Source organism: Macrobrachium nipponense, chromosome 41 (assembly GCF_015104395.2).
Source record: "Macrobrachium nipponense isolate FS-2020 chromosome 41, ASM1510439v2, whole genome shotgun sequence".
Classification (NCBI taxonomy): domain Eukaryota; kingdom Metazoa; phylum Arthropoda; class Malacostraca; order Decapoda; family Palaemonidae; genus Macrobrachium; species Macrobrachium nipponense.
The window spans coordinates 36,052,415-36,067,042 of NC_061102.1; the positions used below are offsets into that span (position 1 = coordinate 36,052,415).

The 14,628-nt window shown below is 41.4% G+C and overlaps 1 protein-coding gene across 1 annotated transcript in view; it reads left to right on the top strand.

Annotated features, from left to right (window-relative positions):
- The window catches only part of LOC135212824 (uncharacterized), a 102,857-nt gene that overhangs the window by 62,235 nt on the left and 25,994 nt on the right, over positions 1-14,628 (top strand). Inside the window, exon 2 of the mRNA XM_064246595.1 lies at positions 2,757-2,891. Within this exon, the coding sequence (XP_064102665.1) occupies positions 2,757-2,891 (135 nt within the window). The remainder of the gene's footprint in view (positions 1-2,756; positions 2,892-14,628) is intronic.

Sequence of the window (14,628 nt, forward strand, 5' to 3'; positions counted from 1 at the left end):
TGAGTTAAAGTTTTTTAACTTAGTGAAATTATTGGGGTTTTGAAAGGAGTGTGGGGATAACTCTTCAATTTGAGCGCGAACCCTCGTGTTAGGATCAGGGTGATCGGGATCGGTGTTGCGCTCCTTCATAAGTGTATTGTCATATAAGTGGATCAGCACCCATTGACCAAAGTTCCTTTCAGGTTCTGCCGAGTAAGTGGATAAGACCCCTTCGGCAGACCCACAAGAACTCTTAGGCCATAGATCACATATCTCGCTAAAGTTTCTTGAGGTGATGCAGACTACTGGGCAAACACCCACGAAGTCTACCACCTATCAGGTAGGAACCAAGGTTTTATTTATACCTACAACATATGTTGTTTACCTGTCTATTCCATATAGTAGCTGTCTCTTTACCTCCACGAAGGGTGCCAATCAGCTATGTATATATCTGACAGGTAAGTTGATTGTATGAAAATGATATTGTTATGATACAATAAGTTTCATACATACTTACCTGGCAGATATATACGATTAGGGCCCACCCAGCCTCCCCGCAAGGAGACAGGTGAAGAGAAAAAATATGATAGAAAACAGGAATGGTTCCTCAATCCTGCCACCAGGGCAGGACGGTAGATCACCTGACCTACCTGCAGCGTGTGCCGCGAAATTTGAATTTCTGTCGGGGACGACGGAGTCTTAGCTATGTATATATCTGCCAGGTAAGTATGTATGAAACTTTATTGTATCATAACAATATCATTAATACATAATTATTTGAAATGAGTACATGCAATACATTTAATAAAAAAAAATGTGAATTAGATACCATAAAATATAAAATAAATCAGACTGCCAACAAATACTCATTTTTTAGAATTCTTCTTCTGTTTTATTATTACGTTACGTATACGTATTGCGTATGTTTCATTATAGCTGTCAGTAAATCGGTATCTCCGTTAGGTAAAGATAGAATAAAGAATAGAAATGAATGGTTATTATACTGTTTGGTGGTTTCATTAGTTGAAGAGAGATACTAATGACAATTTATGGCTTACTGTGTGCTAGGAAAAATGATTGCTTGGCGCTCGTTCGATACTCGTAAGACGGGTAAGAGCTGAGAATGTAAACAATCGATTGGAAGGTTTGTTTTTTGTTTGTTTGTGTATTATAGTTAATGATTAATTAATAATTATTTGAAATGAGTACATACTGATTATTTATACATTTTATTGGCATATTCTAAGCTTTTAGCTCTTAGGTTTAGATGTCAAAATCATAGACTAGGCTACAGTAGCAACCGGTAACATAGGCTAGGCTTATTGCTAAGGGACATATGCTAAAGTCCTAATATATGCAGTAAAAATGTGGTTGAACATTACATGCAGTTGAATATTACTCAAGTATGTACAGTATTTTGCCTTTTTAGAGTCATATTTCTTCCGTCGTGGCCATAGAACATGTGGTTTAGGCCTGGAAATATAATTTACTGGGGTGTTTTTGGAGGGCTTGGAACGGATTAGCCATTTTACATGTAAAATGTGTTCCAAGATACGAAAAACTCTTGATACGAAGGTCGTCTCGGAACGGATTAATTTCGTATCTCGAGGTACCACTGTACTTCATGATCCTTTGCGACTTGGACTTTGTAATTGATGATCCAGATCGATCATTACTTTGTCTTATTAGTATGTTGCTGTACTTTTGAAAAAGTCTTGACATCCGTGAAATGTATGTCAATAACTTTTCATTAGTATACTGACTTGCCGAGAAGTGTCTATGGACACGTCTTCTGGTTTTGTAAGAGGATCATGAGGAGATTCTCTGCAGCTGGCAACGACGTCACCGGTACGCCTCCCATGAAAGCTCACGGAGTCAGTGGCTTAGTCCATCCCTCACATTTTAAAGGAATTTGTTGATCTGGATACAGTAATGTGGTCTCATCGGATCTTTTTTTCCTTGGACTTCTGGTGGTTGCTCAACAAGTGTTTTCTTACCCGGCTCCTTCAGCAGGACAGGTAGCAACTTGCCAAAGGTGTGGTACTGCAAGTGAGAAGCATTATGAGAGTGACTGGCATCTCCTCCTCCTTCCACATCCCCCTACTTCTCTTCCTTCGGGCAGAGAATAGGACTCTAATCTACACTTGCTGCAACTGGCATCTGATGCAGCAAGTCTTCACATCGAGCACCCGTTCTATTTTCTTTATAGAATAATGGAAGCAGTCCCTCTCCTTTCTCTGGGAAGAGGAGGAAATGTAATTGAGACAAGCACGTTTTGATTTAGATTCTTCATAGCCTTTTTTGTCACTCATTCAAAAAGGTTCAGAAGTCAGACATTTGATCTCGCAGTTCCTATACTCCAATCAATATGTCAAGAGGCATGGTACTTCTAGCTCTTTTGACCAGGAGTAGCCCAGGTGTGAAAAACTCCAGTCAGTTCAAAGAGACTCACTCAGCTTCCTCCCTCTCAATCTGAAACCTGGGCTGAAAGACAAACTGCAATGCTTACATCCGGGCAGACAGGTATTCCCTCTTACTGGATGGTACCTACCGCCTAATCACCTTGTTTGAGAGTTTAGCACCCCTTTTTCAGCTTTGCTGAAAGTAATTCCTAATGTAAATGACCTCAGATTTGTATAGTTAGGAAAAATTCAATTTACTTTTAAAAATTTTAATTTTCTTTCAATTAATCATGCTTTCCATAGGATAAACTTTCTTTGTCTCTTAACAGTTTACTGAAATTTGGTATATTAATGTAACCATTATATATATTTCAGATCAGTGGCCACGAACAGCATCTGGGTGGCCTAGTACAAGTGGCACAACAGCAAGTGTAGCTTTCATTCGTCGTCAAAAAATATACATTGGTCATGTCGGAGATTCTGGCATTGTGTTAGGATGTGAAGAACCAAGTAAGTGTTAATTAGTAGTTCAGTATGCCAAATGGTATTATATTTTGTTAGCAATATTTTGTATATGGCTCGATTATTTGTTAAACAATTTTCATGTTAACTTTGGTTTAGCATACATTTTTTTTCCCCTCAGTAAAGCAGTCCTACATTGAGACCGATCCAAATATTCCGTCTTTCCAGGCTTTCTTGTTATGTATTTAATTTTATTGGGGCTGCCTGAGAGTTGAGTATCTTAAGGTGTGTGTGTGTGTGTGGTGTAATGTTCAGTAGCTTCTGTGAAAATATAAAATGTTAACTTTTATATTTAATACCTTAGGCCAAAGGTGGAACAGTTGTAGTGAAGGGGCAAGTAAGAAGCTGCATCTACAAATGTTTTTTCCAAAATATTTCCACTTGAAAATGGAGTACCACAAGGTAGCGTCCTTAGTGGTACTTTGTTCACATTGGCAATTAACAACATCAGTAACATGCTACCGGTTGGAATTAAGAGTAATTTGTATATGGATGATTTTGCAATATATTACACAGCATCACGCATAAAACATGCAGAAAGAATTATTAATAAAACTATAATAAAAATAGATGAATGGGCCTCATCAGTAGGATTTAGATTTTCCATAGAAAAAACCCAAGCGGTCATTTTTTATAAAAGTAAAATTTGGAAAAAAGGCGAAGAAGCAGAATTAAAAATGAGAAACCATAATATACCAATTAGCCAAACTGCAAAATTTTTAGGTTTAATATTTGATGCACACCTCAACTGGAAAACCCATATAACTTACATAAAATCAAAATGCAAAAGAGCATTAAACCTAATTAAAAAACTCTCTCACACAAATTGGGGAGCTGATAGACATACTCTTACTATACTTTATAAAGCAACAGTGCTATCAATTATTGATTATGGAAGTGAAATATACGGGTCAGCTTAGAAGCAGCACTGAAAATATTAGACCCAATTCACAACGAAGGCCTAAGAAATATGCACAGGAGCATTTAGATCCTCGCCAGTCTCCTCTGTACAAGTTGAATGCGGCAAACTGCCACTATCCCTCCATAGAGAATTCATAACCATGAAAAGTGCATTAAGAATCAAGCAAGTGATTCACCAACTAAAAAGTCTTTATAAACATCATTCACCACCTTTCCCAATTAGAACTAATAGACTGTTAGAGTCATTAAATAATATAAATATACAAGTACCTCCAATAGTAAAGTTACCACCTCATTGGACTATGATTAAAGTAAAGACTTGCACTCACTTGAAATATTTATCAAAAAGTTCCGTATATACCCCAGAACACCATAAACAAAAAAACCATAGAACATATAAGACAAAAAAGTTCACATTATGCAATATATACCGACGGGTCCAAATCGCAACATGGCGTAGGATATGCAGCTATATCGCAGAACAAAACATATCAATTTTCTTTACCCAATCATGCCTCAGTCTTCACAGCAGAGTTGTGTGCAATTAAAGTAGCTATCAAAATTATAAAGCAAACTTCAATTAATAATTTTGTGATTTTAGTGACTCGAGAAGTGCCATAGGAAGCTCTTCAGAATTACAATTCAAAAAATAATATTGTACAGCAAATTCAATTTGAACTCCACAAATTATATAAAAATGGCAAAAATATTGAAATATGTTGGATCCCTGCTCATGTGGGGATAAGAGGAAATGAAGAGGCTGATAAAGCAGCTAAAGAAGCAGTCCAAATGATAAAAGCAAATGTAAACATCCCCACCAGTGATTATATAAGATATATAAAAACAATAATTGTAAATAAATGGCAAAACGCATGGGCTGAAGAGCCTGAAAATAATAAATTAAAACAAATAAAACAGGATGTTAACAAATGGAGTTCAGCATATCAAAGAGAGAGACATGCTCAAGTAATCCTGACACGCCTCCGTATAGGCCACACTCGTCTGACACACGGGCACTTGATGAGCAACCCACGCGACCCTGCTCCAGAGTGTTCAGAGTGCAAGGAGTTGGTAACAGTCAGACATGTCTTGTGCGAGTGTCCAAAGTATGACCAGCAGAGACTGTCAACTTTTGGAAATAAAACAATAAAAGAAATTTTGACAGAATCTTTTACATTTTCAGTAGTTCCAATTTTGACTTTTCTGAGGAACTGCAATTTAATTGATAAAATATAAGTTTTTTTAGTGAATTTTAAAACAAAATTTCAAAAATTTAAAACTTAATTCCGAATTTTAATATACCGTTTTAGTATGTATGTAAGGGAACATGAGTAAATGTATTTATTGTGTGTGTGTTCTAGTATGAAAGCGTTTGCCTTTGTGCAATTTTTTTTATTTATCCTGAATGACCAATTTGGTCCCAGTTCTGGCCTAAGGGCTAGACCTGGCATTTTATCTAATCCTTCGGGCCAGCCCTAGGAGAGCTGAAAATCAGCTCAGTGGTCTGGTAAAACTACTTTTATAATAATAATAATATTCAGACAACAAACAGACAGGTCAAAAGCTCTTGCGAGCGGAAACTTAGTGCCTGACACGAGGTGAACAAAACAGGTCACAATTCAATCACTTGTGTTTGTTAGATGATGGAAAGATACATAGTATAGTAAATTGATGTACAGTCAGCCCACAAAGAATTGGCATAGCTTCTTAATTCATTGTTCGTTATGGAAATATTGCCATATGTAGGTGCTGTATTATTTACATAATAAATGTTTCCTTTCAAAGGTGCTATACTTGAAATAAAGTACACTAGAATTCAGTAGATTTATTCAGTGTATCAAACATAGTTAATTTGCAAAGTAAAGAAAATATATACCGACAAGTCCATGAATTCTAATTTTATTCTCAACTCTAGCTTCATGACAGCATAAGCATTTTGAACTTTGCTTTGCTGCTTTTCGAGTCTTGACCCAACGTATTGTACTGTACTGGGATGGCGTCATTTCGTCTCCTACAGCTGCCAGTAAATAATACATTAGGGCGTTAATATCCTTTAATAGTAATGTGTAATTAAACTAATTTTGTCCTTTGATCAATAAAATAATTTGCATGACATTTAGTGGGCCTAAATTTGACTTCTGATTTCCACACAATAGCCTTGGTCTATTTTCAGCAGTATATTCTCTCAGATGCGTAATATGAATGAATATTTAAATCAATATCTTTATTAACCCTCTTATGCTGAAGGGGTATAATAAAAATCGTCTCCCGTATGCCGAGGCAGTCTCGGAGTGAGCGCTGAAGCGGAAAAAATATTTTTTTCAAAAAATCACAGCGCGCTTAGTTTTCAAGATTAGGAGTTCATTTTTGGCTCCTTTTTTTGTCATTGCCTGAAGTTTAGTATGCAACCATCAGAAATGAAAAAAATATCATTATCATATATAAATAATGTGATATATGATAGAGCGAAAACAAAATTTCATATATAATTGTATTCAAATCGCTCTGTGAGCAAAACGGTTAAAGCTAACGAGTTAATTTTTTTCGTTGTATTGTACATTAAATTGCAATCATTTTAGTATATAACACATTGTAAAACGATCAAAGCAACACAGATAAAATATTATCACAAAATGATGCACGAATTCGCAATGCGCGGACATAAAAAATGTTTTTTATTTTTTAAATTCACCATAAATCTAAATATTGTTCTAGACACTTCCAATTTGTTTCAAAATGAAGATAAATGATTGAATATTACTATACTGTAAGAGTTTTAGCTTACAATTGCAGTTTTCGACCATTTCGGTTGAGTTAAAGTTGACAGAATGTCAAATTTTTTGTATATATTTATTTATATGCAAATATTTTGAAAATGAGAAAAGCTACAACCTTCAATTATTTATTGTTATATTCTACATGAAATTGCGCACATTTTCATATATAAAACTCTATGAAAAGCCTAATATGAAACTGAGCAAATATAACAATAATGCGACGTATGCATTTCGGAGATTTGCAGCAGAGAATCCCCGCGCGGAGGGAAAGAAAGTTTTTATTTTTAAATTCACCATAAATCTAAATATTGTGCTAGAGACTTCGAATCTGTTTCAAATGAAGATAAATGACCGAATATTACTAGACTGTAAGAGTTTTAGCTTACAATTGCGTTTTTCTACTTTCGGTAGAGTCAAAGTTGACCAAATGTTTTTTTTTTTCTATTTATTGTGATTTATATGCAAATATTTCAAAAATGAGAAAAGCTACAACCTTCAATTATTTATTGTTGTATTTGACATGAAATTGCGCACATTTTCATATTTAAAACTTTATGTAAAGGCTAATTTAAAATGGTGTAAACATTACGACAATCGCACGAAAAAATGTCTGATTTTTTCAGAAGAGTTACCGCGTGGACGTAAGGTTTTTTTTTTTCCTTCATAAATTCACCATAAATTGAAATATTGTGCTAGAGACTTCCAATTTGTTGCAAAATGAAGGTAAATGATTGAATATTACTAGAATATAAGAGTTTTAGCTTAAAATTACGTTTTTCGACCATTTCGGTAGAGTCAAAGTTGACCGACGGTTGAAATTTTGCCACTTATCGTTATTTGTATGAAAATATTTCAAAACTGATAAAAGCTACAACCATGGGTTGTTTTTAGTTGTATTGAGCATGAAATTGAGCACATTTCTATATATAAAACTTTATGTAACGGCAAATTTAAAATAGTGCAAACATTACAACAATCACACGAAAAAAATTATCGGAAGAGTTACCGCGCGGATGTAAGGAAAAAGTTTTTTTCATAAATTCACCATAAATCAAAATATTGTGCTAGAGACGTCCAATTTGTTGCAAAATGAAGGTAAATGATTGAATATTACTAGAATATAAGAGTTTTAGCTTACAATTGCGTTTGTTCCGATACGTAATACAAACCCTCGGTCCTTTAACCCTTAAACGCCGACTGGACGTATTTTACGTCGACATTTTTTGTCTCTCGGGTGCCGACTGGACGTATTTTACCGCTCGACATACAAAAGTTTTTTTTAAAATTCGCGGAAAAATACTTTTAGGCCTACCAGCCGAAAACTCTTGAATCACGCGCCATTGGGGGGATGCTGAGAGTTCACGGATCAAGGTGTTGTTTTGTTTACAATCGTTACCCAGGCGCGCAAGCGCGAATTTCTTTCTTGCCGCACTAAAAAGTATCTGTGACACATCTCGGAAATTATTTTGTCACTTTGACATAATTTTTTTACCATTTTAAATTAGCCGTTACATAGAGTATTATATATGAAAATGTGCGCATTTTTATGTAGAATACAACAAAAAAATACTCATGATTGTAGCTTTTATCAGTTTTAAGATATTTTCATATAAATAACGATAAGTGCCAAAATTTCAACCTTCGGTCAACTTTGACTCTACCAAAATGGTCGAAAAAAACGCCAATTGTAAGCTCTAAAACTCTTATATTTAAGTAATATTCAATCATTAACTTAATTTTGCAACTAATTGGAAAGTCTCTAGCACAATATTTTGATTTATGGCGAATTTATGAAAAAACTTTTTCCATACGTTCCCGCGCGGGTAACTCTTACCGAAAAATAATACCACATGCGATTGTGGTCAAGTTTGCACCATTTTAAATTAGCCGTTACATAAAGTTTTTTATATATGAAAAATGTGTCGCAATTTCATGCAAACAATCAAACTAAAAACAACCCATGGTTGTAGCTTATCAATTTTGAAATATTTTCATATAAAAAATGATAAGTGACAAATTTTCAACCTTCGGTCAATTTTGACTCTACCGAAATGGTCGAAAAAACGCAATTGTAAGCTAAAACGCTTATATTCTAGTAATATTCAAGCATTTACCTTCATTTTGCAACAAATTGGAAGTCTCTAGCACAATATTTCGATTTATGGTGAATTTATGAAAAAAATAACATTTTCTTTACGTCCGCGCGGTAATCTTCCGAAAAATCATACGTGCGATTGTGGTAATGTTTGCACCATTTTAAATTAGCCGTTACATAACGTTTTATATATGAAAATGTGCGCAATTTAATTTATAATACAACAATAAATAGTTTGAAGGTTGAAGCTATTCTCATTTTCGAAATATTTGCATATAAATCACGATAAATAGAAAAAAAAACCACGTTCGAATCAAATTTGACTCTACCGAAATGGTCAAAAACGCAATTGCAAGATAAACACTCTTACAGTCTAGTAATATTCAGTCATTTATCTTCATCGTGAAACAAATTCGAAGTCTCTAGCACAATATTTAAATTTATGGTGAATTTAAAAAAAAAAAACTTTCCTTCCCTCCGCGCGCGGATTCTCCGCCACAAATCTCCGAAATGCGTAAGTCCCATTCTCGGAATATTTGCTCCGTTTCATATTAGGCATTTCATAGAGTTTTATATATGAAAATGTGCGCAATTTCATGTAGAATAAAACGAAAAATATTTGAAAGTTGTAGCTTTTCTTATTTCCGAAATAATTGCATATAAAAAATATATATATAAAAAATTCGACATTCGGTCAACTTTAGCTCATCAGATATGGTCGAAAACTGCATTTGTAAGCTAATATTCTTACAGTATAGTAATATTCAATCATTTGTCTTCATTCTGAAACATATTGGAAGTCTCTAGGACAATATTTAGATTTATGGTGAATTTTTGAAAAAAATATGTGTTTACGTAAGCGCGTTACGAATTTCATGCATTATTTTGTGATAATATTTTTCTCTGTGTTGCTTTTATCGTTTTACAATTTGTTATATACCAAAATGATTGAAATTTAGTGTACATTACAACGAAAAAAAAAGTAACTTGTTACCTTCAACCGTTTTGCGCACAGCGCGATTTGAATACAATTATATATGAAATTTCGTTTTTGCGCTATCATATATCGCATTATTTATATATGATAATGAATGATTTTTTTTTTTCATTTCTGATGGTTGCATACTAAACTTCAAGCAATGAGAAAAAAAGGAGCCAAAAATGAACTCTTAATCTTGAAAACTAAGCGCGCTGTGATTTTTTGAAAAAAATATTTTTTCCGCTTACGCGCTCACTCTCAAACCCCTCCGGCACACGGGAGTCATTTTTTTATTTACCGCTCCGGCGTTTAAGGGTTAACAATAGGAAGGTAACTAGCGGCAGCTGGGACGGTCGTAAGCTTCGAACAAGGGGAGAACGGTAGTTAACTGCTTGTCCGGATCGTTGGCGCAGCGAGCCCCGCGCGCACCTAGGAGGTGAAGAATCACTTTTGCTTTCGGCCGCGGGTGTGAAGGACGTGTTCGTCATCGCTCTCTGCCCATTTCATCGTCGTATGCTTTGTTTATATTGTGTTTTCTACTAATGGTTTGTTTGATCTTGAAATGAAACTGTAAGTACACTGTTTTCATTTTCATTACTTAATTATGAATCAACATGGAGCTATCGCCGTAGAGGCGGCGATTTCCGCTCTTTTCATGAAATTGACTTGAATTATATCTCGGTGCCGAGGGCGGGCGCACTCGCGCCGAGTCATGTATTTTGGGCGAAAGTGTGTAATTGAAAGATGTAAGTACTCTTTTTCATTATATTTTTGCCCTGTGCGTTCGTTGCCGAGAGAGCTTGATTGCGCTCGGCACGAGCCTCTTATTTTGTATGAATAGAATGCAATGAAAGTGGATTCGCAATGCAGTTTTCTTTTCATTTATTAAATGCATCAAATTTAATTTTGGATCAATTTCCGCTCTTACCCGGGAATTAATCCTTAACGATTTATTGCTGTGAAAGTGAAAATCGCAAGTGCAGTATTGTTCATTTTCATATATATTTATGATAGCATCATATTATTATGGATCAAGTTTCCGCTCTTACCCGGGAATTGATCTTTCCCCCTTTAAGTTCTATGAAGTGAATCGCAAGTGCAGTATTCTGTTTCATTTTCATATTACTTTTCACTGCTGTGCGGGGGTAGGGGCAAGCGAAGGTCTTGCCAGGAAGTCGTCGGAAAGCTCTCCCGCGACTCCCTTGGTATCCGATTCTTCGTCTTCTTTCCTGCCCCCCCGCTCAGCTTCCTCGTATTTTGTATTTGGGGTCTTCCTTGCGTTCGGGGTGGGGCATGTCTCCCCCTCGTGCGTGAGGGAACCCCTCTTACTAATCTGTCTGTGCTACCGCAGGTGCTACATCCGTGGGAGACGACCTTGGACAGGTATGGGCCACTGCGGCTGCAGGGCGTGCCTAGCATCCACAATCTGCTGCAGCGTCTAGCGAGGTCTGGGGCGGTGACCTTGGAGCGGTCTCCACTACAACCTTCACGGCCGCTTATGCTGCTTCCCCCCGCTGGTCTACACTCCCCATGCTGTGTCGGTGACGCCGTCTGCCGCTTTCTAGGGCCGGTCGCCGCCGTACCGAGGAGGGGTATGCCGCCGCCGCCTGTGTTTCTTCGTGTTACCTGCCCCAGACTTCCGCGTTTTCCAGCAGCTCGTCCCTGGACGGCCGCCAGTACCAGGTTCCCGCTGGCTGCCGATAATTCTACGAGGCGATGGCTGGGCCTGCCGTACCTGTCGCTGATGTGGTTCCCGCTACTGGCTTGGCTGTCCCTTCTGTGTTTACCGCTGCCGCTGTTCCTGCCGCTCCTGATGCTGGTTGCTGTTCCTGTCGCTCCTGGTTCCTGCGCCTGTCCATGCTGGTCCTGCCCATGGTGTGTCTTCCCCAGTTCCAGGTCCTTCCGGACAGGTGCAGTCGGGCCGTGTTGCTTCGGCAATAGGCCCGACTCCTGCCTGGATGGAGGACCTGACGACTGTCCTGCGTGAGCTGACGAAGAAGAGGAAGGTGTCATCTTCGTCTTCGTCTGCTGCTGCCTCTTCCCCTTCGACTTCTAAGGCCCATAAGCCGAAGAAGAAGAAGGCTGCCTCCCCCCCCTAAGAAGTCTCCTTCGGGAACTTCTAAGGGCCCGTCCTCCTGCTCCTTCGGGAGCGGGGCCCGTCTCCCCTTCCGTAAGGAAGAGATAGACGGGGACCAGAGGAGTATCGGTTAGCTCTGGTACTTCCTCGCCTGGTGCTAGCGGCGATGCCGCTACGCCAGGTTCCGGCTCGGTCTCTCGTTCGCGGGAGATCCCGAGTGTACGCTCTCCCTCGGGAGACCGTGCAGCCAAAGTTTCGGCGCAAGAGTTCGCTCGGCGCCAAGACCACGGCACGGAGCAGAAGGCTGGCGAGAACCGCTCAGGGACTCTCGCCAGGCCAGCGGCCGCTCTCGCAGCGACCAGCTGGTAACCGGGTTTTTGGGTTTTCCCCTCTAAGAAGACTCCTTCGGGAACTTCGAAGGGCTCGTCACACTCCGGTTGGGTGACGGGGGGGTTCTTCTGGCTGGTCCCTCCTGTTCCTTCGGGTAACGGGGCCCTTCTCCCCTTCTGAGAAGAATTTTTTTAGAAGAATGCTTTTTTTTTTGGGGGCGGGGACCAAGGGTTCCTTGGGTTTGCTGGCTACCGCTGGTACACCCTCACCTGGTCTTGGCAGCTCTGCTGCTAAGCCAGGTACCGGCTCGGTTTCTCGTCCGCGAGAAGTTCCGAGTGTACGGTTTCCTTCGGGTGACCGTGCAGCCAAAGTTAAGACGCCTGAGTTCGCTCAGCGTCATGACCGAGGCACGGAGCAGAAGACTGTCGAGAGCCGCTCAGGTGACTCTCGCCAGGCCAGCGGCCGCTCTCGTAGCGACCAGCCGGTACCTCGGGTGGACGTGACGGTCTCTGACCGGCCACAGGTTGAGGCTGGGAAGAGGTCCCCCAGGTCCCCTCGACCGACCCGACGGTACCAGCGGTTTTGACGTGCCGCGAGGACGCTCACGCGGTCTCACCGCGAAAGCGAGCTCTGCAGTAACCTGCCCGGCCGCCGTTTCCACAGGCAAACCGGGCGGATACGTGACCAGCAGCAGCTCGTCTGACGCACGGGACCAGGGTCGACGTGCTCAGTCGAGCCGCTCGCCACAGGTGAGCGGCACGGCCAGGCCTGCAGATCGATCCCCACCGCGGGTTGGTGGTGATCGGCTGCAGCCCCCCACACGTACGCTGGTCCTGCCAGCGAGCGGGGGGGGAGCGTCAGGTCTGTCTCTCCACTACCTTCAACTTCCTCGGGCTACACCGGGAAGAGCAGCGAGGTAGCTAGGATTGATTGTCGAGAGGTGGGCACCGCTCACGACGCCGCACGTGCCACGTATGGTCTTATGACCAACCGGACGTACGCGCACGCAAGTGGATTGGAGGCGACCGTCAGGGGGGGGGAGGGGGGGGGAGTGGTTTTTGGGGGGGTTCTGGGGGGTGTGGTTTAGGGGTAGCGTCAGTTATGTATCTCCGATTACCTTCAACTTCCTTGGATACGCCGGGAAGAGCGAGGTAGCGGGTAGCTAGGAGTGGATTGTTGAGAGGCTGCACCGATCACCATCCCGTCACGGACGCCTTGCAACGTGTCCACGTATGGTCTTAGGACCAACCAGGACCGTTACGCGCAAGTGATTGGAGGCGACCGTCCAGGGGGGGGAGGGGGGGGAAGGGGGTAGCGACAGTTCTGTCTCTCCGATACCTTCAACTTCCTTGGCATACGCCAGGAAGAGCGAGGTATATAGGAGTGATCGTGAGATTGCGCCGCTCACGATCCCGTCACGACGCCGCACGTGCCAGGTATGGTCTTAGAACCAGCCAGGACGTACGCGCAAGTGATTGGAGGCAACCGTCAGGGATCTGTTGCTGGTCCTTCTTCTGAAGGAGGAGGGTCTTGGGAGCTGCTCTTGTTGGAGGGACTGGACGGTCCTACTCCTCAAGACGCTGTAACTTCCGAGATTCAGAGTAACTTTGCCCAGGTTATTGCACTGATTCGTCAGCACAACGACCTGGGGGAAGGATCGCCGCTCCCACCAGCAGAGCCCATGTCTCTGCTCGAGTCGTTTTGGGTCCCGAGAGGGAACCCAAACCGACGGTGGGTTTGCCGCGATCGGAGCTTGCGATTCTGTCTTGAACCAGTCTCTCTCGTCTCCGGACAAGAAGGCTCTCTCAGTTCTGGCCGGTCGATCAAGCTACTTCCACCTCCTCTACTGCGACAGCGGCGTTTCTACGTGTCTTCGGACACCGTATTTAAATACTCCTTCGGTCCTCCTGAGAGGTTTCGACCTCGACGAGGACTGGAATGAGTCGGAGGACGGTATCGGCTCTCTCCTGTCAGGTGTCGATCAGCCCCACCCAGACGACGTTCACAGTGGCGGCAGACCCTTACCTACATTGAGAGTTCGTAACCCTCCTCGGGAAAACGTTTTTTCCTGACGATACGTTTTCCCAGACTCTGAGAGGCCATCGCCACAAGGCGATGGCTGCTCCTACTCTTCTCCAACTGCTAGTTACCACTGGGAAGGCGAGCGAGTATCCAATTCCTCCCCCATTCCCTCTCTCCTTACGGCTACGAGGGAAAGGGGAGGGATCCTACAGAGATTTCTCTGTAGGATTCCACGTTGGGGACTGCGCTACCGGGGGACCTTCGGGTCCTACCTGACGTAAGCCCCGGTCGTTGAGGAGGGATCCTGCCCCATTCTCGATTTCTACGGGAATCGAGAGGACCACCAGCCGATATCGTTTGACGAATTCGGTGGGGTTTCGCAGACTGCTTAGAATTCTACGGAATTTCTAGCGCATTCAGAGTGTTACACGATAATTGGGAACCTCGCCTATGCTCGAATTCCTGGAATTTCTAGCATTAGGAAGAAGACTGCTGCTGAAAGAAGACTATCTCACAGTAGGCGA